Genomic DNA, 27,848 nt, shown 5'->3' on the forward strand with positions numbered 1-27,848 from the left:
TGCTCTGGCAGCACGGCGGCAGCAGGAGGCCCCATTAGCTAAAGTGGTGCTTCAGGTTAAGAACAGTTTCAGGTTAAGAACGGACCTCCGGAACGAATTAAGTACTTAACCCGAGGTACCACTGTATATTAATGTAACCACCAGCTCTCCAGATTTAGTGGTGACAAGGTAGCCATGCTGGCATCTTCTGGGCACAGGACTTAGGCTGGTAAGACAAACTGCTTCACTGTAGATTTGGGATATTAAAGTTAAGGCCTCAAACATCTATTGAAGTCAACTAACTGCACCAGGTCTCATTAGGTCTGAGCCAGGTTTTCCTAGATCTGAAGAATCTCCACAGTACCTTTTCAATCTCTTGAAAATGTCCAGAAAAGGACACTGCAATGTCTCAGGGAGGGTTTTTCCTGTGATGAAAGAGTTCGGTTAGAGAAGTCTATAGTGTTTTAACCTAAAAAGTTCTAATTGTAGTTCAGAAAGACAAACGTGGCTGAACTGGCAAGAAAGTTTAAAAAGCTAAACTCTTAAAAGACCAGGTGTAAAAAAATAGCTATAATTTATTTATAGGAGGAAAAGTTCTGTACAAAATAGATTTCTTTAGAATCTACAGATCTCAATAAGGACATACAAATACACTTTTTGTAACCAAGTGATGTGGTGCTCTGCTCATTTCGTTAGGTATTTCCAGTTCACTTCTGCTTGCACAAACATTCACACATATTCACCACAGTCCGAGATGATAACTTTTTGCTTTGGTTTCCCATCTTTGCTGCCTTCGGCCTTTATAATAAAGAGAGAGAGGAGCAGATGTTAAAGTCAGGTTAAAGGAAGAAATAAAAACGTGCCAGGACATTTCAGTCCCTCTGGCTTTCTAACCTCAATCTGCCGCACCACGTCCATTCCTTCCGTCACCTCTCCAAAGACCACGTGCTTCCCATCCAGCCAGTCAGTCTTATCACATGTGATGAAGAACTGTGAGCCGTTGGTGTTGGGGCCAGAATTGGCCATGGACAGCAAACCTACAAAGACACAAGCTGTCCTTTTAAGAATTTCCTCCAAATCTGGAATAAAAAAATCTATCTCTGTGTGTGTGTGTGTGTTTATAACAAATTGAGGAAAAGGGAACAGGTGACAAGACAAGACAAGGAGTTGAGACTGAACTCCTGCACCTCCAGCTTTGGAAGACTAGAAGATCCTGTAGCATCTTCTAAACCTGCATTTAATTATATATTTTTAAAAAGCCAACTACCACCATTTGGGAGATATAAATGTTTCACACTTTGCATTTTTGCAATATATCCCCCCATCCCGCCCCAAAATCTAACAACTACCACTTCCTTCAATTCTTTGCCTGGAAACTTGAAATTTGGAAGATTATGTAAAAACTAACACTCTTAGAATAAAGCTAAGTAAAAGAAACAATTCTGCCTCATTTGCAGTAAGCAGTGTTGAGGAACCTGGATTCTTTTGTGCAGAGCTAGCTTCAATGCAAGAAGTGGGGGACCAGGTGTCTTGGGCAAGATGGCCTTAGGAAGCCCACTTGACTATTTGATGGTGGTGGCTGGTTGGAGTGAAGGGGAGGAGGATAACACCACCCCAGCTATCCCTGCACCACCAAAGAGCAGACTCTGGGGAATGCTCCGACTTGGCACAAACCTGCTGGATATTATTAGTATTCATTAATGTATGCATCTGCCAAAATAGGCTTCTAAGTCATTTACAAATTATAAAGTGGTTATGCTAATATTAAAATATAAGCATCCATAACTAAAATACACGATAAAATAATTCAAAACAACACAGCAATTAAAGCAGGAGGCTCAAGTCAAAAGATCAAGAGAACCTCAACTCCAAACTGCCTGACCAACTGAAGGGCAAATAAGTGCACCCTCCACCCCAGCAACTCTTGTTACTTACCTGCCCCTGTGTGCTTCAGGATAAAATTTTCATCATCAAATTTCTTCCCGTAGATAGATTTGCCCCCAGTGCCATTGTGGTTGGTAAAATCTCCCGCTTGGCACATGAACTGAGGGATGACACGATGGAAGCTGCTCCCCTTGAAGCCAAAGCCCTTTTCATGTGTGCACAGGCAGCGGAAGTTCTCTGCAATCCAGGAGGGTCAAAACAGAAATGTTCAAAATTGAGGACAACGAAGGGGGTTATAGCAGCTGGGGCTGGGCGATACTAGGTTTCAACATCACCAACCCAACATCGCAATTGAAAAGAGCTGCATGGGCCCCAGCCTGCGAGGCTCCAGTTGAGACTACTTCAGCTCTCTCTGTGCAGCAGCTGAGGTGCTTTCAGCAATGCAGCTGGCCCCAGCCCACTGCTCAGCTGGAGGGCGTGAAGGTTCCCATCCCCTCAGCTGAGCTAGCCCTCCACTCCCCAAGATGGAGGGAGCCCTGGGACGGAGCCTGACAGACTCCGTTTGCAAGGCTCCCTTCGCCTTTGCCAGCAAGGTGTGAGGGGCGGGCAAGCAGCCTCCTTTTCTTGGGAGAAAGAAGTTGCTTGCTTGCCCTCTCCTTGTCGGCAAAGATGGAGGCATCACAGGGATCCTTTAGCTTCGCCAGCAAGAGTGTGGGTGTGGGTGCAAGCAGCCTCCCTTTCCTATGAGAAAGAGGCTGCTTGCTCGCACCCTCCCTTGCCCAAAAACAGAGGAAGCACTGCGACGGAACCTGGCAGACTCCGTCGTCAGGGCTCCCTTTCACCTTCGCTGGCATGGCCCTCTCAGCCAGAAAGCGCAAAGACTCTTGACCCCCGGCTGAGCAAGATCCCCATCCATCTGACACACGCGCATGCCGGAGGGGTGGGGGCTTATTTGCACACCTCAGCCAGGGAGCGCAAAGCCTCCCACTCCCATGCATGCTAGCAGGAGAAGGCTCAAGGCTTGCTCAGCCGCCAGCGGTTACAGTTTAACGGAGCCTCCACACCGATGTTGCCTCACACGAGCCACTGGCAGGTTGGGGGCTCTTTAAAACTGCTTGGCTGTGGCGAAGGTAGCCGTGCACTTGTCAGCCAAGCGGTTTAAAGACTCGGAGGGAGGAACAAGCTGGTTCTCCCTCTGCGTTGGCATAAGGGGCAGACCGCGATGGCAGTTTTGCGCCACAGCTCTGAGTTCCACTTCTTCCAGTGGCCAGCTGCAGCTTGTTTCACCCTCACTGTGCTGGGCACTGGCGGGACAAGGGAGCAGTGGAGATTTCACTAGCGATATACCGCTTAGCGAAACCACATTCACAGTCTACCCCTCATACTGGTCCCGGGCAATATATCAATATATCGCCCAGGCCTAATGACAGCTACAAAAACAGCCTCATTTCATACAACAAAACGTAGCTGAATGAGGTAATAGTTCAGCCTCTTCAGTCTTCTTTAGAATAATTCTACTATACTCTGTGCTATTTTTCTAGAAAAAAGGTGTCTGAACTCACCATGAACACCTCACTTATTCTCCGATAATGGCAATGGCACCCACCTGAGAGGAGAGGGGCCAGAACTGAGTTCTGGTTAGTTCTGGCTGAAAAAAAGCCCTGACTACACTGATAATGTAAAAATGATTCCAACTGAATTCTAAAAATTAAAAACAAAGCAACAGTATCTAATATATGTAGAAATAAACAATAATGTCAGTACTTCTACTGCAGGAGAAAACGAGACAAGTAAAATGGCCTTTTCCCATGTTTGCAAAGGATGCAGAACACAGTAAAGGAGAGGGGCTTCTTTAGCTCACTTCAGAGCAAGGAGGAAAATAAGGGAGTAAGTATGCTGCTTCAGGAAATGGCAGAACATTAATGGATAAGCAGGAAAAGACAAAATTATTCTGTTTTGACTCAGTCTTATGTTCAACTGGGAAAGCAGAGGGATTTGCAGCCCAGGATAAAAAGAAACAATGCTAGAGAACATGTAACTACTTGAAATCAAATCTCCAGGGCCAAAGGAAGCTTACAGATGTTACTTCAAAGCTGCTGTGTGACATCTAATGATAGTCACACTCAGAGTAGACCCACTGAAATCAATGGGTCCACTCTGAATGCAATGAACATTGGATATCAGCAAGTGCCTGCCATCTATAGGAATTCTTAAGAAAGAAAGGGTGAGGTGCTGAAATGTTGTCCTCCATCTTCAAAAAGCAGAGCGAGGCGGATCTAGGCAATTGATCTGAAATACTACAGGGGGAAATCTGGGGTTTCCAACCTGTCACTGTACAAAAAGGAGCCTTTTCTTACCGGTGGTCATAGGTACAATATCTGATCGCAACAGGATGTTCAATCGACCAGCAGGCTTGTTTCCAATCTTGATGTCCATGTAAACCTGGGGGTTTGCCCTTGATTTTTTTGCTGGTGGTTCACCCTAGAAGAAAAACAGAGCTTTTTCCAAGTCCAAAACCCTAGTCGCCTCAACCATTAGTTTGAAAGCGACCACAGCAAAGCCGCTATCTCTATGTGACCAGCCTTAACAGGATTGTTGTAAGGATTACTGTGATAATGTACAGGAAGCAACTAAATACTTCCAAGCACTTTATAAATGTATTATTATTATTGTTGCTGCTGTGATCTCTAAGTGAATTTTGCCACCTCTGAAAGCAAAGAAACCCCTCTTAAGGTGTGTGTGATGTGGAAGAAGAGCATGCCATGCCTCCAAACTGCACTCAGTTGTTAGGCAACCTGGTGTGCACTGGCGTAACACTACCATCCATTGTGCAGGTAGGCAAAGAGGCTGTGCAGGTTAAACTGTGCAGGGGTACTCTGCAACTTAAGGGGGACTGAAAGTGCTCAGCAAGTGAAACAGATTATTAGTAAGAAGCCCCCTGTGTAGATGTGGCTCAATAGTTATGTCCCCCAAAAGATGTTGCAACTACAGAGCGCTGCATGCTCCCACCACAAGCCAAGGTAATGCCTATGTACCTCCTGGGTCTCTGATCGGGCAGGCTCTGCCCCTTCTTCCTCCACATTCTCCTCCAGCGTCTTTCCTGAAAATTTCTTCAGCCAGTCATCATCTGACCAAACTGTCAAAGAGAAACAGAAGGTGCTCTTGAGAAAAAAGAATCTAGTATTGATCTTTTTGCCATCAAGGTATAAAATACAATGGTTTCCTCACACACAATAGCTAAGACTATTGGCTTGTGGCACCAATCTCAGTTCCATGCCTCACCTGGGCGGGATGATCCTTCCTTAATCCTCATCGGCTTGGCCAGGTTGACACGAATAGTCCTCCCAAAGAGCTCAGATTCATTCTAGAAAGGGGGACAGTATTATTTAATGACATATTTTTATCCCACCCTTCTGCCAGAGTTCAGAGCAGCACCCCTTCATTTTATACTCGCAACTACCCTGTGAGGTAGACTAGGCTAAGAGGAAGCAACTAGCCCAAGATCACACCCACTGGGTGACAAAGAAGTCACTTTGCCAATTAAGTGGTATATAAATTAATTAATAAAAACAGCTGGTTTAGTGTTGTGTGAATCAGGCCAATGAATAGCAAGGAGATAACAGATCTTTCAATTCTTAGTTCTCAAAGGCCACCTGAAACTAACATTTTTGCATGAGGAGGCTGTGTAAAGCACCCCAGAAGGGTGGCCCAAGGTGTCTTGGCTGCTTTCTTCCCATGAAATGGAATCCAGAGCAGGGGCATCATTTGAACGTTCCAGAAAAGCAAGTAAGATCAATTTACCATGTTGTCAATGGCGGCTGCAGCATCCTAAAAGGAAAAATATAGATTTTACTATGTGCTTACTTGCTCATCTAGTTCACTCCAGCTTGGTGTCCCTATCCCAAGAAGTATTAAGTTTGAGAGAGAAATTGTTCCTAGGACCCACAAGAAGCAGCAGATAGTCAGGCTCATTATTGCTACAGGCTTACAAAGACAGAAATACACTTTTGAACACCAGTCTACAATTCTGCCCATTCAGTTTCAACAGTTGCATGCTCTGAAATTTAACTGAAGCAACAGGAATGTAATGAGGAAGAGGCATGATTCTGCATGGTTAAGCAATACAAGCTTCTGTTCCACTGTAATCCTAAGGGTGCCTTCAAACACTGCTTTCTGACCCAAGATACATTTACATTTACTCTCTACTGCTCATTCAATTTTAATTATTCAAGCAACTATAAAAATATTCCTGGAAAATCAAGAAGTTTCCCCTGCCCTCAAAAGCCTTGATTATCTAATGGCCAACCCTTCCTTCTTTGATTAAACCCAGCCACTACCCAAGTCAGCACCCTTTTTAACCACCGCCACCCCACCAGCAGTTCAGCAAACGTGAGGGAAAATGGATGAGGAAAAGTTCAACAAATCTGAAAATCCACCTCAAAACTCCCCCCTCTGCTATTCCTCACCTCAGCCAGCTCAAATTCAATGAAAGCAAAACCTCGATGTTTTTCTGCAGAAATACAAGAGAAAAGTTAGCACTCAAAGGCTCCAAGGCAGACAAAAAACATCAACACAAGATTGCAAAGAGAAGCAAAATGTCTCACACTGACATTTCAGAAGCCCCGTCCAATTGATTAATGGCATGTTACTAGCAGACCATTTAGTGAACAGGAGTAAAGTGCTCAGAAATTCACTTTCATTCTACCACCTGGATGCTGTTTTTTCTCAGAGAATATAGGAAGCAAGAAACCACAAAGATCATGGACTAAAAGTTCTCCATAAGAAGTTCTGTTTTTTGTCAGGATCAATTTGTAAGTACAGATCTAAAGCCAATCTGCATCATGCTGAAGTAGGAATTCAGAGCTAAACTCCTAATACTACTAAATAAATAATAATAATTTATTTATACTCTGCCCATCTGGATGGGTTTGAACTAATCTAAGATCGAAATGTCTGGAACAGAACGCAATTAAATAATTAACAAACACTGTGGAGTGAAATTATTATAGATGGTGCAAAACATTGGGTACACTCTTTTTCATATTTCATTTATGGAAAAAATGTTTATGGAGCTCATACACCAGAAGCTAAAAAGCCAAAGAGGAACTCAGTAGGTCATTCAGGAGTTACGATGAACAGTTGCAGCTCATGAGTCTCATTTGAGAACAAGTACAGTATGTTATGCTGTCAAGACTAAACCTAAGGATACCTCACCTCTGTCACAGTTTGGAAAAAGTCTTAGCATCTAGGCCACCTGCTATTAGGAGTCCCCACTTAAGGCATACAATATCAAATGTAATGTGGTGCCCTAAAAATTCAAGTATTTCCTTAGGAATCCAAAGCATCGCTCCTCTCCATGGGTAGACCTCCAGTAGGAGGATGCAAGAGAGGACAGGGCTCCAGCATCTTGAGCAGTTGTGCAAACGGAGCCATTTCAACAGGCACGGCTTCTCATGCCAGGTGTGGTTTCCCCTCTTTTACACGACTGTTCAAGGTGCAGGATCTCTATCCTCTCTGGCATCCTGCACACCCTAACACACAGGGACCATTCTCAAACTCACTTGCAGGGGACAAGCAGGGATTTGGGGAAGAAACATATCCCACGCCAGAGGGAAACGCTTTTCAAAGCAACAGGAATCACTGCATGCCGAGGGAGGCCGTGATAGAGCTCCTGCACCTTCAGCATTAGCCCTGCAGCAGAGAAGATCCCCGTACGCCATGCATGGCAAAGTTACCACCTGCAGGAATCCTCTCTCGGCTCAAGATGCAGGAGAAAAATCCCGCCCTCCAGCTCAGCCTTCCCCAACGCCGGGAACTCCTCCCTCCACAGGTTTTGGACCGGGGCTGATGGGAGTTGTAGTCCAAAGCCTCTAGAAAGCCGCCCGAGGCTGCTGCTGCTGTAGCTACGAAGCCACGCGCCCCCCGCTTCCTCCTCCTCACCCGTTTCGTAGTCCAAGGGGATCTGGATATCCGTGATGTCGCCGAAAGGGATGAAGGCTGCGTGGAGCACCCGCTCGTCCACCTCCTCCGCCAGCCCGCCTGAAAGACGCACCAAGGCCACGCGCTTAAGTCGGGGGTCCCGGGGGTCGCCATCCCCTTCCCCCTTCCCCGCCCCTTTTCCCCGCCTCCCGCGCTCTCACTCACCCACATAGAGCACCCTCTTGGTAGACGCCATCTTTTTTCCCTTTCCCACAATCCTCTTTTCCTCGCCGGAAGTAAAACGTCATCGCTGCGCGCCTTCGCCCCAAGGAAGCCGCTCTGCAACGGTGCTCCTCGGGCAGGGCGGAGCGCTGTTGTGCCCAGCCCTAGAGGAGAGGGGGCCAGGTGGGCGGGACCAAGACCCCCGCCTGCAATCCTGAAGAGCCACTGCTGTCAGTCAGCATGGACAGTACTGCGCTTGGGGGGGGGGACCCAAGAGTCTGCATAAGGCGGATTCCCATGTTCCGATTTTCTTCGGCCCTTGTGATCAAAGCCATGAGGACTACAAGCGCCCTGCCTGAAACCCTGGGCAGCCGCTGCCCATCAGTGTAGGCAGCACTGAGCTAGAGGGGTCCGGAGTCTGACTCTGTATCACCAGCAGGTACAGGCAAAAGTTTGTGGGGCACCCGGGGCCCAACAGGCAGCCGTTCATGCCTGCAGGGAGAGATGTTTCCATTGGCAGCCTATGAAATACTATTACTGCGTTTTTCACAAATAAACCCATAACTGGAAAAGGTGCAGAAAAAGGCCGCCAATGTAAACACAGGATTGGCGCACCTTCCTAACAAGCAAAGCTAAAAACGTTTTGACAGCAGGGCGACTAGTTCAGAGAAAGGGGGGAAAGGCAGCTAAGGAAGGAGATGAGTGGTAAAGAAAATACATAGAGCTTCCTCCTCTCCCAATACTAGAAACCAATTAAGATGGGTAGCTAAGTATGGAAACCAGAAAATGATAGCCACCAACTTAAGATGGCTTTAAAATGAAATTGGATAAAATGCACAGGATACAATTTTACCAATGGCTACTAGTAATGATGGCTATATGCTACCTTCAGATTCCAGAGGGCAACTGCTTTGGAGCTTTCTGGAGGCATCTCGTCAGCCACTGTGGGAACAGAACACTGGGCTAGAGAGGCATTTGGTCTGACCCAGTCGCCGCCTCTTGCGTATCTTTTTTGAACAAACAAACTTAGATCATTTGAACAATTGTCTTCTATAATGATAAAAGGAACAGAATAATACAGAATGTTAGTTTCATTAGTGTTTCCTAAGCTGTAGCCAACTGATTTCTTTCCCAAAGTATCTGTTCACTGTTGAAATGCATAGGTGGGGATCCGAAGAGCTATTAATAAGCTCACCCAGGAGAGCTTGGGCATGCCATAGGATTCCTCTGCCTCTTAAAATAGCAGGGTCCTGAGCTATATTTCAAACAAGATTCTGAACGGCCTCTGCAGTTTCCATAGTGGTCTGATACAAAGAAACAGATTTGTAAGGCATGCAGAACTACCTGTGGTTCCTTAGGTCTTAAATATCAGAGACTGGGTATCTTTTCTCAGGTTACACTGGCATGGCCAAACTTGGCCCTCCAGCTGTTTTGGGACTACAGTTCCCACCATCCCTGACCACTGGTCCTGCTAGCTAGGGACGATGGGAGTTGTAGTCCCAAAACAGCTAAAATAGAGGCTTCCCAAGCAGCCTTGGCAGTGCTGGTAGCTGGAAGTGGACTAGGAAATCATCTAATCCCAATCCAGGGAGTAAATTGCAACATTTTAACAGGTATATGGCCTCTGCTTAAATACCTCCAAGCAAGGGAGATCCCAAAACCTCCTGAGACTGACTGTTCCACTGTTCTTTTTTTTAATTTTTTTTATTTTCAATGCAAAATTACAACAAAAATCACAAACATAAAATCCAAAAAAAGAAAAACAAAGCAAAAAAACCCACGCCTACAAGGAAAACCATGCCATCATAATAATCTTTACATACATATACACATATTGACTTCCTTCAATATGTGACTGTTCCACTGTTCATCAGCACTTACTATTAGGAAATTTCTTGTAATGTTTAAGCCAACAGTTCTAGTCTGCCACATGAGAGCTCTTCAGACCACTGAGGATTGCTATTACATCTTCCAGTAACCTTCTCCCAGCTCTTTCAATCATGACTTGGTTCCCAGGTGCCTCACCGTCTTCACCCTCCCCTGGAGACACTCATGTCAGTGTCCTTAAAATGTGAGGCCCATAAATAGTATTCCACCTGTGGCCTGACACACAATCAAGTGGACTCCTAGACCAGCTTTATGTCAGTAAAACACATCTGTACCTGATCTCAAGCTTACAATTTATAAGACACGACACAAAAGGGGGAGGGAGGGAGGAGGAAAAAAGTTAGTGCAGTTACCAATTCTTAAAATAACTGGGTGGGCTAGAAGCACTTCAGGTAGCCTGTGGAATGGCTACTGCTAGGTAAGAGTTGAGAAAGAGCCAAAATGCATCTGGTTTCTCAGCAGAGCCAACAGAATACCCCTGCTTCTAATCTCTCCCTCTGCCGCATCCTGATGGAACTTTTTCTCCTCCAGATTTGGGCATTATGCTTCTGTTAACGCAGTCCAATATTGCATAGGCTTTTAAAAAAGAAGCTATACTGCACTGTTGACTCATGTTCAGCTTGTGATCACAATTATACTACCCACATAAATATCAGCCTTGAAAATAGAATGCTAATGTCAATCAAGTTGGTGCTGTGTGGCAACATGAAAATAAGGGGAAGCAAAAGCAACTCACCCTCAACAGTGTTTGTACTGTATATAATTCCTTCACTTCAACCCAGCTTTCACCGGGGTTCCTACCTAAAGGGGTTTGCACTCAGAATAATTTGAAACCTGGAGGCCACATTATCAGGAGGCTTGAAGAAGACTCGGGCAATTACTTGAAATATTTTAATTATTTTATTGATAACACTTTCCAGACTTTCCAAACAAGATTGTTTGAGCAAAACCAAGAACCACAAATGAAAATGTTCAGTCAGAAAAATGTAAGTGCCTGCTCATGGGAAGACAAGGTAGCTGCAACCCTGGCTTCAAGAAGGAAAACTTGCATATTTAAATCTTGGAAACCAAAAGCAGTAGAGGATTTTTTTATTTTTGCAAATAAGGCATATTAACTTTTTTTACACACTGGCAATGAATTATGTTGCATGATATTGAAATGTGCAGTATAATGTTATTTTCTAAACAGCTTCAGGTGGTTTCTTCAGGGGGCTCATTTGGCTTTCTACAACCTATAAAGAGAGAAAGAATGCTGTAATGCTGAATTAGTTCCTCAATTTCTTTCTAGTTACCCACTCTTCAGACAGTGTAATTCTGTATGTTGTTGCACCTCACAGGTTTTAAGAAGAACATAGACATTTTAGGGTTACTTTGCAAAGCAATTATGGATCAAGGTGAAGTACAGGTTATGGGGAGGAGGAATCAACCCTGAATTCTGCTAAAGTTAAATTCTCTACTGATTTTAAGTAATTACTTGAGATTATCAACTGAATCTTTATGCAAACATTTTGGTCTTTTAAAGAATGTAATGATAGCCCACGGAACCTGGGACAATTTTAACATTCATTTTTGCAAACAGAAGACAAGTAATCCTTATCGGGTAAGCCTAGAACCAAACCATACTTGCTTTCTTGATGCAGCTTTTTGGCACATACAAGACAGAAAGATCCACAGCTTCTCCATATCCGCTCTCAAAGGCAAGTGACAGCGGTGAGCAAAGAGAAGAACCAGGCCAGCTGGAATACTTACCAGCCTCCCTAGTTACGAGGTAGCAGCAACTATGCCCACTTTCTGGGCAGCTTCTTTCTTGGCTTGATGAGCTTGCAGCACTGCCACAGCCTCCTCCACCTGGGACAGGAAGAAACCAGGTTCACTATCACCCAAGAAAGCAAAAAGAAGGGTAAAGGTAAAGGGACCCCTGACCATTAGGTCCAGTCGTGGCCGACTCTGGGGTTGCGGCGCTCATCTCGCTTTACTGGCTGAGGGAGCCGGCGTACGACTTCTGGGTCATGTGGCCAGCATGACTAAGCCGCTTCTGGCGAACCAGAGCAGCGCACGGAAAACCTTCTCGCCGGAGCGGTACCTATTTATCTACTTGCACTTTGACATGCTTTCAAACTGCTAGGTTGACAGGAGCAGGGACCAAGCAACGGGAGCTCACCCCGTCGCGGGGATTCGAACAACCGACCTTCTGATCGGCAAGTCCTAGGCTCTGTGGTTTAACCCACAGCGCCACCCGCGTCCCTAAAAAGAAGGATACTCCCCCTTGAATGTATGCGGCAAAGAGAATGGGGAGAGCCATTACCTTCGAACGGAGGGATTCTGGGGATTCTAGCATGTGCAGCAACTCTGAATTGTCAATCTCTAGCAGCATTCCTGTGATCTTTCCTGCAAGGCTGAGATGCATAGCTTGGATGAGCGGGAACAAACGTTCTCCTAGGGAAGCAAAAGTTAAGCCAGTCAAGAGGAAGGATGTCAACTTCAGGCTCACACAGCCAGGGCAATGCGGGGGGGAGAGATCCTTGAGTCTGAAGGTATTTTGAGTTTCTGTACCACCCAGTCAGCTAGATGATGGGTGAGAGACACTGTGTTGGCCAGCATGTACAGTAATGGCTTTTTGCACCTGCCCTGTCCCATCCTCCCTTCATAAGGGAGCTGTTTCCAGAGGAAGAACTGTGAAGGGTGAGAGACTCCATTTCACCTGTGCTGCCCCACCTCCAACTAACCCAAGGAACCTTCAGTAGGGAGTTGATGCCACAGGTGTCATGTAACATATAATACACATAAGCAGCACAGAAATATAATCAACTGTGTTAAAGGGACCGTGACTGGAGATCAACACAGAAAGCAGGTATCTTCCTAAATCATAATATTAAGTGCCATGGGATATCAACACACAAGACTCTGTTGGTCCTCTATGAAGCTTCCGAGGAAAAGCTCTACATGGGAGTTGCCCACCACCCCACCAAAGTAAAATCTATGGCTTTCCAGTACAGATAATCATTTACAATCTGAGAAGTAAGATATTAAGCTATTATGTACCTTGTCACTTCTGTACACATGTGCTTAACATATTGTAGACAAACTTGCTTTTACAAGATTTTGCCTATGGCACTTGTGCCCCAAATCTCAGAGGGACAGAAAGGATTGGCTTACCCAGCATCTGTTTTTGCTCCTGGGGAGGGGCAGCAGCTAGCATAGATGCAGTTAAAGGCTCTTGTCCTTGCACATGAACAGCAGGCTGAGGGGCCTGTAAAAGAGAAGAAAACTTTTATGTTTTGAACAACCCTGAGATCTACAGATGAAGGGCGGTATATAAATTTAATAAATAAAACAACACAGTAAAAAGTGAAAAGGGAATCGGTTCTTCGTTTGTTTTAAAACAATAAACTTATCAAAGAATTATATGCCAAAAGTTCTCTTTTTAGAAGTCATATTTTGACTAAAACGTTCACAACAGTAGTATATCATCCTTACAAGAACTCTATCTTAGTTTTGGAAAGAACTTGTTAAAGTTAGGGAATGGAACTACATAATCAAATATTAACACACACTGAATAGTTTGGGGAGAAAGTTTCTCTCAAAATCCTCAAACTTTGAAACCAGGGACGTAAGAGAAAATGCCTGAATTTTATCAGCGAGGTTCTTTAATACAACAGCAGGAAGGGGCTGCTGGGAAAACAGAGCTTCCATAAAATGCTTCCATAAAATGTCAAGTGCCTGAAGTTCAACAGGGCAAGCGGAGGAGGGCCTGTCTAATCTCAGCTGGAAGGGCCACAGTACTGCATAATGGTTTCTGGTGGATACAAGCCATACATCTGAGCCATCAAGAACCACTAACAGAGACTTCTCTAAAGAACTGTGATGAGTCAGGAATCAGGCAGTCTTTAAGATATCCTAGACCCAACATATAAAGGGCCTTGTAAATTCGGAAACCTTGACTTTGTCCCACAATTACATGGGACAGCCACTGCAAGCTTTTAAGCTTCAGTGTTATATGTTGGCAGTAGTCTGCCCGCACCAACAGTCCCAAGGTAACTTCACTTTATTGTTTTATTCACGCTGTCCTATTATGCTAAAGACAGAACACAGTTCCCTTGAAGCTAGTGGAGCAAGCACCTGAAGGAGTTTCTTTAGGTTAACTCAGTTACCCTGCACAAAGCTGGACTGTTGATTTCTGCCCAGACTGTACATGTTTATGGCAAACTGTCTGAATTATATGCCATTTTTTAATGTCAAAACAGAAACAGTTGCTTACATACAGAATGCTTGCTAAACTGCCTGCTGACCACAGATTTGGTTGAGATTCAGAATCATGCTGCATTGCAAACAAAGGGGAGAAAACAATCTGCCACATTAAATTTAAGAAAAGCAGGTCTGAACCAGCATGAAAGGAACACAGACACTGTTTCAGCCTGAAAGACCTGACCATGACATTCTTGAGCTCTATAGAGGAAAAATCAGAACACAGATATTCCCTGCAGTCTAACACTGATGTTTCCATGTGAAGCCTCTTGTGCTACCTGCAAAGGCTGTACAGCTGGGTGGGGGCTGCGGACACTGGAGGCATATTTGTATGGTGGAACAGCCCTTGGAGCTTGAGCAGCTACAGGTGGTCGAGGCGCTAAATTTGGAGCTGTGGCAGGAACCCCTAGGGTGTTTTTAAAAAAGAGATACAAAATGGAGAATCAGGTTTTTTTTTAAAAAAAGTCAACAGTATCACACCTCCCTCTCAAAAGCTCAAGACAACATAGCCCCACTACCCTCACTTTATCTTCACAAGTAAACTGCAGATCACATTAGACCAGATTGTAAAGCAAACTATGGCTTAATAGGAATGAGCAGCATGCTAACGCATGCCTCTCACACATTCCTGTGCTGCTGCTCCCCTGCTGCTGACAAAACGAGCCGCAGTGTAGCTGTCACACTGTCTGAACCTGGGCTCATGGCTTGTTTCCTCCCAACGAGAAGTGGTAACCAAGGTTTGTTTGTGGCTCACTGTTCACGATTTGCTGGTGCATGCTGCTCAGTCACATTAACATGCAGATTCTTCTAAATTATGGCTTAACTTTAATGTGACATGCAAGTTGAGACTGTGACTGACAGCTGAGTGCAGAATTTGAGCCTGGTGTCCCCAATCCTAGTCCTGCTAAGCAAGTTTATTTGAAACTGGGGCTATTATCTGTCAATTCTTTGTCACCCTGGGTTCCTTTGGGAATGAAGGGCAGGTTACAAAATTAATGATCAACTAAGTGCAAGGACGCTGGCCACGTGACCTGGAAGTGTCTTTGGACGGCGCCGGCTCCCAGCCTCTTGAGCGAGATGAGAGCGCAACCCTAGAGTCGGTCACGACTGGCCCGTACAGGCAGGGGTACCTTTACCTTTAAGTGCAGGGACTAAAACTCTCTGCTACCAAAATGTCTACAGACAGACCCATCTACCTTACTGACTGTCAGTGTCATGCAATGCTATCAGGTGCCCTCAGAAGGAATGGGCAGCAGAAGCCCACCACTCTTTGCACACACCAGAAAACAGAATGATCTACCTTCTATCCACATTCCAAATCAGCTTCTATAAACCAGTAGAAAACCCTGCAAGTCCAGTCACTTACCAACCCTTTGGGTTGCACCAGGCATGCCACGTGAGGCTTGAGCATTGCTCGCTGGAGCCAGATGGCGTAGGGCTGGTCTTGGTCCAGACTGGCGCATAGTGTTTGGCATTCCTTGGAAGCCTGGAGTGTGTGGGGTTTTTTTTGGGGGGGGGGAGGCAGAGAGATAAGAGAGCACAAAGCTACTGGTCAATCACAGTAGGACAATACTACTGAACTAAATTGTGGCAAGGACAACCACAGGGATTAGACATTTGTGACACTCAGTTTCTGCCAGGCTACCATATCCTGGTAGATCAAAAAAGGAGATGACTGCCTTTACAAGGATGGTCAACTCCTGGCTCAGGGGCTGATAAGGCTGCCCCAAGCAAATGTTTCTTCCCCCTGCCACACAAGACTATTTTTGGCTGTAGGGGCAAAAAAGAAAAAAACAAATACAGCACAGGGTGGGTGGATTCAGCAGCCTGATGGGGATGCAAACAGCCCCCTCCCTACTTCATTTCCTCAGCTGATCTGCACAGGACAGCTCCTTTTTTTGTATACATGTGGTGTCTTCACATGTGAGAATGTGGGATGGCCACACTAACCCACCACCGAAATGTGACCCCCCAGAGTTGGCCAAGGATAAATGTGGCCCTTGAGAGAGAGAGAAAAAAAAGGTTTCCTGCCTCCAAGGTCCAAGTGGCTCCTTCATGCTCACCTTGAGGTCTCCCTCCTTGCTGCCAGCGTGGGTTAGGCCTCATCTGAGTCATCTGATTAGGTGCATAATAAGTGGGTCTGTTCTGAGCCTGAAAAGCAGAGCAGGGCATGCAGTCACATTGCAAAATTACTATTAACATTTATCAGTTGCTTTAGACAAAGGAAAAAGTCTCAAAACAACTTGATAAATGGTTCTTAAGCAGGTTTAAATGCCCGTTCATATGTTCCAACCCCCAATTCACAGGAAAAGTGGGGGGAAATATCCTGTATGCTTCATTCTCCAGTGACCAAGAACCTACCAATTTTAAAAGGTGATAGTTTTGCTTATTTCAGGTAGTTTAATATACCGTAGACGGATCATGTATCAAAGCTAGTATTTCGGACAGAGTAGCTATAATCCTTGAAGAGCCACAACCCATTTTTGCTGGGACTTACCTGGGGCACAGCTGGCATGAAATACCCTCCTGCAGCTGGCTGGAACTGATTGATGATGGCATTGGCAGGCAGGGCTCTCATTCCAGCAATGCGCTGCATGTATTGGTTGGTGAGGTGGGCTTTCCGCTCCTCCTTTCTCTGTGCCAATGCAACATATAGTGGTTTGGAGCCCACAATGCGCCCATTCATTTCCGTTACAGCTTTGGTGGCCTCTTCCGGAGAGGAAAAGCAGACAAAGCCAAACCCTTTGCTTCGCCCATCTTCCAGCATCACCTAAACAAAGGTAGTTTTTAAAAGCAACACAGGGAAAGAAAGCCTCATGCTTTCTGCACTGATGCTGCGCCAAGTTGCCTAAGCTGGGGGAACACCTCAAGATGGCAATGTTAGAGGAGCCCCATTGTTAAGAGAATTCATGCAACACCACTCTGCAAACGGTTCTGCCCACTGGCTTTCTGCCAGGGATAAGTTTGTAACCACAAACAGAACATATAAGAATAGCACTTTGGAAGCAGGCTTGCTCAATAACCCCAGCCAGCCCTCTCCCTGCCCTTAGTTCACACATGGATGGTAACTTTATCCCTGTTCTATCACTTGCTAATTAACAGTGTAGATGAAAACCACCACAGGACCACTGCAGGCTTTAACACCCAAATGGCAGAACCTGAGGTACCCCTATGCCTCATCATGTGATTTGCATAGCACCGCTGAACTTAACCCAGGAAACTGCCCTGCATAAGCCCAATGTTGCAAAGTTGTAGAGACAAGACCTCAACAAAGAGAGAAGTGACTTGTCTGGATTTGCTTTGCATTGCTTTAGCACCATGTGTCCCCAGACCTACACATATTCTGCCAGGCCTGGGAAAGATTCAGGTGCAACCCTCTCACAACAGCAGCAGCATGGATCATACAATCATCAGAGGCAAAGCTATCACTATCCTCTTGCAGCCAGAGGCTTCAACACATAGCACAAACAAAGTTTGTTTTATGGACAAGATCCATCCAAAGCAGGTTACCTGAAATTAAGTCCCACTGAGTTCAGCAGGTCTTAACTAAATATATTTAGGATTGCACCCTTAGGCAGATTCCTCAACAGTTCCTACTTTTGAGGGACTTTCAGTTATGAAGCCTTACTCTGTGTCTGTTAAATTCCATCCAGTCTTTACCTTGGCACTTGTGATAGACCCAAAAGGAGAGAATTCCTTCCTCAGTTTCTCATCATCAATTGTATCATCCAGGTTCTTAATATATAAGTTAACTCCCTAAAACAGAGAGAAGAAATTGGCATGCCATGGTAACAATGCAGAAGGGGACAATAATTCATCTTTACAAGCAGTAAACTACAAGCAAAGCCAATACGTACTGATTGATCTTTACAAACAAATAATGTTCCATCACCTGCTGAAGGCAAAAAAAACCCCTGAAATGTTACAGAGTTGTAGAGGCAAGTCTCTTGTAAGAGAACATAAACTTGCCTGGATTTCCTCCGCATTGCTTTAGCATCACATGTCCCCGGGCCTGCACCTCACAGCAAGGAGCGGGAAAGATTCAGATGCAACTCACATCAGCCCCCTTCCCTGGAATTGACTTTCTTCTATGCTACATACAACCCACGTATTGTTACTACCATCCAATTATTGAATTTACTCAAACAGGACCTTCAGCTGATAGCCGCTACTCATGGAACCAAAACCTTCACACGTGGCCAATCCCACTAAGTGTCACTGTTTAATTTGACAGTGTCCATCTTATTTGACACAACAGAGAATGTACAAGGAGAACAGAGCCCAGATGGCAATCTAAGACAAAACACACCATAACGGTTCCACCCCACAAATGTGCGATGTTAGAAACCTAATCAAATCAGGAGCATATTCCTTTTACCTGATACCGGCTGATTCTCTCTTGTTTTAGCTGCTCAAATTTCCTTTTCAGCTCTGCCTGGCGCTCCACTTTCTTCTGTGCCCTGCCCACAAACACCATTTTCCCATTGATATCTTTTCCATTCATTTCTTCCACTGCCTGTAAGGAATTTCAAAAGAGTAAATGTCTCTAAGATACTGAACTGGTTACAAACACTCTTATTAACACTCCTATTTCTTCTCCTGGACTAACGACCCCATCTGAAATTTGGCATGCTTCATCCACTCAGTAGTGGCAGACATCTTCCAGTTCTGCCAAAAATTAAAAAGGGATAGCCATGCGTTGATTTCCCCATCAGTCAACGGGGAGACATGCAAAGCTACATGAAACAAACCAGAGTGAGGCTACCCTTTGGGCTGAAAGCAAAGGGCAAGGTCCATCCAAACCCCCAATCTAAAGTGGGCTCCTTGTTTTCATATGCACCCGTAAAAATAATTGCAGAACCACCATATTTTAACCATAAATAAAACCTTTTAAAGTCCAAAACCACTTTGTTTTGTGGTTGCAGGAGAACAGCTGACAGATAGTGGAAAATAGTTCCAAGGCATAAGACTGGCTCTGTGTTTGGGTGCCACCCATAAACATTTGCTGAATGCCTGTTTTCCAATCCAGAAGGAGATAATGCATATACTGTAACCCATATACCTTGTTGGCTTCTTCGTGCTTCTCAAAGCTCACAAAACCAAAGCCTTTCGACTTCCCAGTGGGATCTGTCATGACTTTAACGCTGAGAGTCTTACCTATTACCAGAAGAAGAGAGTTAGCAAAGGTAGCTTACAGCAAAATTTCGAGGAAGAGCTTTCAAAATGAAAACCTGTAGCCTAAGGATTATTCCAAACACCAACTCAACAATGATGCTTCAAATTTGCCAAGCTGAGACCCAATGTTTACAATATCTCCTAGGAGAAACACCCTATTTTATTCTGCTTTGCAATCTTTCTTTCCTTTTTGCTTTATTATATTTTATTGCCAGGAACTATTAGATAATCTCACGCATAAGAATTTAAACAATTTTGCTCTCAAAAAGGACACCAAGTGCTGAAAAATAAGTTCTCAATTCTCTCTATATCAATTTGCTCCAGTGAGCACATGGATAATAACCAAAGAGCCAGAACGACAACAAAAATAAAGTCAGTTAAAAATGGGGGCGGGGGGAATTGTAAATACTAAAAGGTGAAGTCATAAACAATGTATTACATAAAAGCTTAGTTAATGAAGCATTATAATATGATGACAAACTATATATACATATTTTAAAAAAAACTATCAGTTCAGCATATCTAACACCCTCCAGGTTCAGATAGTTTAAAAGCAACAGCAATGAAGAAGGTAGGAAGAATGGCCCCCTGCACTCAAGGATGTTTTGTTGGCATCTTTTCAGCTCTTTCAGCCTTTGGCTTAGCTGTAAGGGATCACTGTGGCTTCCTGAAACCAAACTCTTGACCGTCCTTATGTGAGGAAGCTTCATGTGCACAGCACCCAAGAGCCTAGATGATAAGTTCAAAAATGAGTGAACAAAATGGTACCAGCTATGATGGCTTCAGAATGTTAACAACTTGCTGCTGGAATATTTACCATATTTGCTGAAAAGCTCCTTCAGCCGTTCGTCATCCATGTCATCCCCAAAGTTTTTTATGTAGACGTTGGTGAACTCCTTTGCTTTGGCTCCCAATTCTGCCTCACGCTCTTTACGAGATTTAAATCTCCCAACAAATCTGGATGGGGAAAAGAAGAAAAGCTAAGATGAAAAACACTCCCCTGCCAACAACGGAAAAGAAAGGTTAAAGCAAAAACAACAAAAAACAGGCAGCAGGTAGGTGTGAGAAGGGCAGAAAGAAATAGGGTAAACGACCAAGCGGAAAAATCCAGTCCTGATATGGAAGCAGCATCACAAAAACACCCACCCAGTGCTACTCAACAGGGCAAACCAGAAGGGAGTCAACTAAGCCCAGCAGCAGGGAGGCAGAAAGTGAGGGGCAGGCCCCTACGCCAGGGGGAGTAGGCTGTGGCTCGGGCAGGGAAACTCACCAGCCCTGGAGTAGAGAGGCAGCAGGCCAAAGCTAGGCCAGGAGAACCAGCAGCCTTGTGGGTTAATACTGAGATGCATCACGGCTCATGCGGTGGCTGCCGCTGCTTCTGGCCGAGACACTCACACTTTGCGGTCGTTCAGCAGCATGCCATTCATCTTCTCAATGGCCCGGTCCGCAGCGTCCTGTGTCTCAAAGTGCACAAAGGCATAGCCCTTAGAGCCGTTCTCATCACACACCACCTGCAAGGCAATTGGGCAGAACTGAATAGCATGTACCAGCACCCCAAGGTGTTGGGTTGCTCACTTCTCTTCACCTGAACTGAGCTTCAAAAAACCTGAGGTTTTTTGCACCAAAATTGTGAATGAAATCACAAGAGCTGTTGTTCAGTGTCTAAGAAAAGTTTCCAATCAAGGAAATGAAATGAAATGAAATGCAGTTAGAACACCTGGCAAGAACTTCTTGTCTCCAGATCATTTAAGTGATCTTTTTACTAGATTTCCATATTGTAACTTAACTTTCACACACACAAAAATCCTATTCCATTTTACATGCATTTAAGACCCAAACTACCTCATGATATGTTAAAATACATATAAGCAGATCTTCCTGGAATCCTGGGAAGATAAAAAGTCTCACCTTGCAAGAAAGTATATTCCCAAAAGCCGAGAAAGTGTCATAAAGTGCCTTGTTGTCTATGGATTTGTCCAGGTTCTTAATAAAGACATTCCCTACACCTGATTTCCTCAGGGAAGGATCACGCTGAGACCACATGATGCGGATGGGTTTCCCTTTGATCACATCGAAGTTCATGGTGTCCAGGGCTCGCTCAGCTGTAGGATGAGAAGCAATAAAAAGACTGTCCTTTGAGAAAAAGGGAAGCAATCCTTCACAAGCAGGTGTCTCTAAATAATGTCAACCTTCTGGACATTCATTCTCTACCACATCACACATTTAGGCAACCTTTTTTTGATAATTTGTATTTTAAATAAATAAAGTATTTCCTTCAGCTAAGCAGCAAACCACCTGAAGACTGGGAGAAGGGGTGGAAAGGTGTATTTATGTACATGCACATCTATGCAATACTCAACATCTGACTATTGCCAATACTATGACCTCTGCAGGTGATTCAGTAAAGGTAAAGGGACCCCTGACAGTTAAGTCCAGTTGCGAACGACTCTGGGGTTGCAGCGCTCATTTCGCTTTACAGGCCGAAGGAGCTGGCGTTTGTCCGCTCTGCAGGCAGTTTTTCCGGGTCATGTGGCCAGCACGACTAAGGTGCTTCTGACGCAGCGGAACACCGACACCAGAGCAGGACACGAAACGCCGTTTACTTTCCCGCCGGAGCAGTACTTATTAATCTACTTGCACTTTTTGGCATGCTTTTGAACTGCTAGGTTGGCAGGAGCTGGGACCGAGCAACAGGAGCTCACCCAGTTGCAGGGATTCGAACCGCCGACCTTTTGATTGGCAAGCTCAAGGCTCAGTGGTTTAGACTACAGCGCCACCCGCGTCCCAGGTAATTCAGTACATCAGCACTAATATGGACAGGTCCAAGAGCACAGTGCAAATACTGCACCTAGTGTATGTAGTAACTAGCATACTGATGGAAAGATTTTCCCTAACCAGGCAGGAAACATGCTTGATGCATATCCAAAACTTGCCAGTGCCAGGTTTTTTTTATAAACAGGAACAAAAGACTTGGAACCAAGTTGGTATTACCATGTGTACTTCAGCATCACTGCTTTCTTCGCCATTCAGGCATTATTATGTATGTCCACCAAATGCCAATACAGAATCAGAGAAGTCCTACTCGAACTAAGTAGAGCATCACATCCATCATATTCTAAAGCTTCAGCAATGTAGACTCTCCCTTAACTCACTCTAATCCTCCTTCAGGATTCTATTTCTGTACTGAGTAGCATATTAAAAGGATGATGACATATACACACCAGGATCCTGTTCATAAAATTCAGAGGCTTGGGACTCAGTTGCACGCCAAGTGAGTAGCAGGAAGGAGAGAGCAGGCAAGCCTGAGGCTAGAATGAGAATGTGCTACCTGATATGCTACCCACCTATTTGCCTCTAACAGGCAAAACTGTCCCAACTGGGGGTGGGGGAGGAACCCATGCAGGGCTTTCCTGGCTGCCTCACCTAAAAAAAGAGCCCAGGTAAAGCAGGGGGGAGCACGGGCAGCAGAAATCAGGAGAGAGAATGAATGAATACAGGCTTAAGATTTCACATATGTCCCCAGAAGTACTCTTTACGAAGCTAATCGTATGCCTTCTTTACCAAGACCTCACCTACAAAATTAGAAAGCTGCCTGGCCAAATTGAACTAAACACCTGTGGCTTCTTTTCCCTGATATTCTAAATATAGGGAGACTGAGTGGAAAAAGTTAGCTAATTTAATGAATCACTCATCATTTTTGACTATACCTCAAAATGCATGTCCTTATTAATATTAAACTGTCTGCATCTCTCTTTTTTTAATGATATTTATTCAAATTTTCATCCATACATAAACACAAAAAAGAGACAAGAAAAACAAGAAAAAATACAGCCAAAAAATAAAACAAAAAGAACCAAAAAAGAAAAAAGAAAAATACAAATCTCAGATTACAACTTTTCATCTGCTTATTTCTTGAACCTCCTCACACCTCCCTTTTTGTATTCTAGTTTAAATTGTTATTCCAGCAAATTCTTCCCATGTTTCTCAATTTTAATTTAAATAATTAATCTTAACAATCTATCTTATTTGTTGATTCAACATAAACTTTCTATCTTTTAATATTATCTGTTATTCAATTTACCTTAATCTCTTTAACCTTATCTTATCTTAAAAATCTTAAAATTTCAAAGTTTACATCATATTCATACATATTCCTTAAATCATTTCTACTAAAGCCAATTTAGCTCCTTTCCAGCATATTCCCTAATATTTATATTACACTGATTCCAAAATTAACAAAAAATTTTTTTTCCTTTGTATCTCTAATTTTTATCCAACGGTCCCTTCTTCCTGGTTTCGGATTGTGTCAGTCCTTTCTGTCCAATACATCCAGTCCATCAATCTGGTGTTCTAATGTCTGAGGCCCTTAAGTCTCTTCTAGGCCCCTTCTGCAGATTTTCTTGTTCTTGTTTGTGCTTACGCACTTCTTTGTCTATTATTAGATTCTTGGGGAGTGGGTCTCCGGAGGGTTCCACCCGGTAATAATTTCCATTTTCCTTCATCAGACTGGCCCCTTCCCCCCATCCCACTCCCCGTCAACATCTTTGTAATCCAAAGGAACCTTATCCAAAAAATAGTTCTTCACCTGTTTCATGGTCCCACTAGAGTTAAAAGCTTCCTTGATTTCAAACACTTCACAGCACTCTCCAAGTTCCATCTTCCAACGCAGTGGCTTTTGTTCCTGCAGGACTTTAGATCTCTCCATTTGTGTTGTTTGAGGAGTAATCACTACCTCTTCCTTCTTCATCTGCCCTTGGACTTGCCTTGTTAAGCCAGTTTCCTGAATTGATCGCTGTATAGCTTCTTTATTCTCTGTTAAATCATATTCACTGGCCACTGCACTCATCAAATCCAATTTCTCATGCATCAAGTTCATTTTATCACACAGCTGCTCCAGCAGAACATTTGTCATGCCAAGGGCAGACACCAAATCTTCCTTCCAACACATTTCTGAAGGTCAAACGGCTGGTCCCACGATCCAAATCTCGCAGCTGTCTACAAATAAACTGCGACAACAAACTGACAAGCTCCCTCTAGGGGACACAATTTCTATTTGATCCAATTTTAAAATGTATCCACCAAAGAAGATTACTTTCGATTTCAAGTCCTTTCAATTTTCAGATACTTTGTTTCTTTAAAAAACAAAAATGCAGAAAGTAGCGTTGAAGTTAATTTGTTTCTCTTTAGCTATCTGTCAAAAATACTCCACTTTCAATCAATGGACATCTCAAACAATTTCTGTCCCGACACCCCGTTCCCAGGTTAGGGACGGTGGAAACTTAAATTCCTTTACTCTCCTCCTGCAGGATTGAACAGTCAATTCCCCCCCCCCTTTTCTCCTGCTTCCAAGAGGGTTTTATTAGTTATAAATGCAGGAAATTTCCAATTTTAAAGCAGTTTTCCAGGCTATTAGGTTGCAAGGTCTTTGCTTCAGTCTATATACAAAAAATGGGAGGCGGACTTCCTGTTTAAACCTTCCCGCTTTGTGCCTAATTCATAAATTTTCTTGATCCAATTCTCCGTTTTTACTCACGGGTACTTGATTTAGAGTACAAATGTCATCAGGAAAAAGTCAGCGCTCTCCGGCGATGGCTGCGCGGCTTCCCTCCATGGAAATAGCGATCGGTTCGCAGCACCGCGCTGCTCACCCCACTTCACTCCGGAGCCCCAAAAAGGGGGTTCCTCGGGAGTAGGGGAGGCGCTCTTGGTGCTCTGCTGAACCCCACGTTCCCAGGCTTCTCCGCCTGGGATTTCTAGCGGGCCCCCGCCTTCGCCGCGGCGGGAAGACCCAATTTCCACGGAGCCCATTCCTCCGGTCGGAGGAACTCCGCCATTCGTCGTTGGCGCTAACCCGGAAGTCCTTTAACCTGTCTGCATCTCAAGGGGGAGGCAATGCTGTCTTTTTCGCCATCAATTCATTTCAGCGCCTTCCCAAATAAGTTTCCCCTTTTACCAAAAATAGTTCTCAACAAGTATGCCCAAAATACTACACAGAACCCTTAAAAATTAACCCTCACTGGCTGACTACCTGCTGTTGTTGCCTAGTGTTTCAAGCTGCCCATTGCATCATAGCATGATGCAGACCAGGGTTGTCACGAGTAGTGCTTAAGGGGCGGCTTGCTTCCACCAACACTCCAGGTCACGTTACTAGGCAGGTGGTACTGAAAGCACCTACTGAGCAAGACATGAACACTACCCAAGAGTGAGCCATGGCTGAAATTTTCAAGGACTCTTACCCTCATTCCATTCCCTTACTGTCAATCACTTGCCGAAAGGGGGGGAGGCACCATGATTTTAGTTGAAAGGGAAGATTCAGTTGTGTTGCTTTAACCAAAAGAATTCCATTTCAAGTGGCACCTCAGCCCAGCTAGTCAAATTTGGCAGCATTTATTTATAGCAAGAAGAGGTGCTCCAAAGACATGTGCTGGCAAGCACAGCAACCCTTTCACTTGCAGCTGAAAGGGGATGAACAGTTGGAAGTAGGCATGCAACAAGAGGTTCCACCACAGCACTTGTTGCACCGTAAATATGCTGGACCCCTTGCCCTGCAGGGGTTCCCTAGCAGCATGTGACCATGGGCTTTGAGATGCTGCTGTAAAATAAACATTCCCCCATGCTTGAAGTCATATTTATACAGCACTGTAGCAAATGGACTGCCAGCCTTCTGAAACACTTACCGGAAAATGCTTTTCATTTTCTCTACAAACCTCCATCATATTCAAGTTGAGCTTCCACAAAATAGAAGTCCAGGTGATGTACCCATGCATTTATCTATTTGATTTATATCCAGCTTTTCAATGCAGAAAGCTCCTCAGTGAATTTACATGAAATAATTACATTAGGGCTGCTTCTCTCACACAGTATTCATTCCAGGGTAGACAATATGCTCTCTCACCAAAACTCTGTTATCAGTCATTAGGGTACTGCAGCTCTTCCAACTGCTTTTTATTCTCAACTTCCTACAACTGTTGGGCTCATTTGCCTAACTGCAGGCTCCTTTAGTTCCTTCCCCTGTAGACTGCAATGCTCAGACAACTCTAGTTTCAGCCAGTGCTTGTTTCTGGGAGACCACGTGGCTGGAAGGAAATGGTGAGAAGCAAGTGGTGTGTGCAGAGTGCAAACTTTGGGATACCATAAGAAATACTCTTGATTTGCCCCATACTGTACTTACCATCAGCTGGTTGCTGAAAGTTAACATATGCATATCCTAGGGAGCGACGGGTTATCATGTCTCTGCAGACACGGATGGAGAGCACAGGACCCGCAGGACTGAACTTCTCATACAGCATGGCTTCTGTGACATCAGGGTGCAGGTCACCCACATACAGAGATGCCATCGGGTAGCTACTAGCAGCTGTGTTCATCTTTCACTCAGAGGCCCAGATGCTTATGTTAAACTTTTTTTTAAAGTATTTTTAATATATATATTTTTAAAAAACTTCACTAGCTTTTAGAGGAATGGGGTCAGAGCTAAGAGGAAAGGCTGAAGAAATGCTAGAAAGTATTGGAAAATAAGGGAAAGCAGCTATAAGAGAAAAAAGCAGTGCAAATTTCAAAAATATAACTAATATTTGACTTGATAAGAGGACTGAATCAGATTTGGGTGGAAATTTGTACAGAAAACTAAGTTAAGGGACCTGAAATGTTTCAAAAAGCTGTTTAAATGTATTTTTTAAAATGAAATTTCCAATTCTGCCTTTAAAAAAAACCCGTATATCTTTCCCATGCAAAATGAGCAATTGTGGATTGTATTTTAAACTTGTAGTTTAATACTTCTGGATTAACTTCTTTCCCTGTCTTCCTGATAATAAAAAGGTAACTTTTTAGGAGCAGGGGTCAATAACCCTGTGCCATTTTAAATTAAGAACTAACAGCTGTTGCCCCTATAAGACTACTTATGCAACACAGATAAAATCTGGTTTAAAAAGACAACAATATGTATCTACCAAGGCCTGGTATGGCTTTAGTTCTTTTTTAAAAAAAACTTCAGTAATTATTAAAGGGCAGGAAAACAGTACAGAAGGCCAAGCAGATCAAGACGAAGCGAGAGACCGGCAGTCATTAAGAGGGAGAACGAAGGGTAGTGGTAGGAGAGGAGAAAGTGCGCGGAAAGTGGGGCGCCGGCGGCAAGAGAACCACCTGCAGACGAGGCGCAGGGGCGGCAATGAATTGGGGAGGCAGCAAGGCAAACCTGGGCTCTGGCTTCAAGAAAGGTGAACGGGGGGAGGAAATAAACGGGGTTCCGACCCACTCTGGGCGGGCCGCGTGGGGAAAAGCGATTCTAGGGTGGCGGAAGGTGAGGAGATTGGAGGCTAGGTGAAAATAAATAGGAATAAATACGGGGGGAGGTGTTGAGGGGGAAAAGACACACCAAAGACGATTGAGGGGGGAAGAAAAATCACGAGGCAGATTTGGGGGTTATTAGAGGCAAAGACAGACAAGCAGGCAAAGAAGTATCAGCCAAAAGCGACCACCGCGCAATTAACAATTGCTTAATTATATTATTATTATTAAATTAATTACCCTCCTCCTTATTC

General features: G+C 44.3%; 2 protein-coding genes across 2 annotated transcripts; both read right to left on the minus strand.

Annotated features, from left to right (window-relative positions):
• Nucleotides 1-536: 536 nt before the first annotated feature.
• Nucleotides 537-8,117, minus strand: PPIE (peptidylprolyl isomerase E). The gene is made up of 11 exons (XM_083625341.1): nucleotides 8,008-8,117; nucleotides 7,804-7,902; nucleotides 6,330-6,373; nucleotides 5,665-5,691; nucleotides 5,146-5,227; nucleotides 4,899-4,999; nucleotides 4,221-4,344; nucleotides 1,915-2,100; nucleotides 874-1,016; nucleotides 708-777; nucleotides 537-671 (listed from the first exon to the last, which is right to left on the minus strand). Exons 1-10 carry the CDS (start codon nucleotides 8,036-8,038, stop codon nucleotides 709-711), a joined length of 906 nt encoding a protein of 301 aa, XP_083481467.1. The 5' UTR covers nucleotides 8,039-8,117; the 3' UTR covers nucleotides 537-671; nucleotide 708.
• Nucleotides 8,118-10,772: 2,655 nt separating this feature from the next.
• PABPC4 (poly(A) binding protein cytoplasmic 4) lies at nucleotides 10,773-26,675 on the minus strand (the record flags this gene model as incomplete). The annotated part of the gene is made up of 15 exons (XM_083625216.1): nucleotides 10,773-11,123; nucleotides 11,641-11,739; nucleotides 12,197-12,327; nucleotides 13,048-13,141; nucleotides 14,415-14,542; nucleotides 15,503-15,622; nucleotides 16,200-16,287; nucleotides 16,634-16,906; nucleotides 17,797-17,892; nucleotides 18,515-18,652; nucleotides 19,199-19,293; nucleotides 20,129-20,268; nucleotides 20,707-20,822; nucleotides 21,220-21,413; nucleotides 26,483-26,675. 14 exons carry the CDS (start codon nucleotides 26,673-26,675, stop codon nucleotides 11,653-11,655), a joined length of 1,893 nt encoding a protein of 630 aa, XP_083481342.1. The 3' UTR covers nucleotides 10,773-11,123; nucleotides 11,641-11,652.
• Between the last annotated feature and the right edge of the window lie 1,173 nt (nucleotides 26,676-27,848).

This window comes from Podarcis filfolensis, assembly GCF_964270895.1.
Source record: "Podarcis filfolensis genome assembly, chromosome: 8".
NCBI lineage: Eukaryota > Metazoa > Chordata > Lepidosauria > Squamata > Lacertidae > Podarcis > Podarcis filfolensis.

Coding starts and splice junctions, on each gene's coding strand:
- PPIE (XM_083625341.1), bottom strand. CDS start 8,038: ATGGCGTCTACCAAGAGGGTGCTCTATGTGG. Junction 5,692..6,329: donor TTGAATTTGAGCTGGCTGAG/GTGAGGAATAGC, acceptor TTTTCCTTTTAG/GATGCTGCAGCCGCCATTGA. Junction 4,345..4,898: donor CCCGATCAGAGACCCAGGAG/GTACATAGGCAT, acceptor TTTTTCTTCTAG/GGTGAACCACCAGCAAAAAA.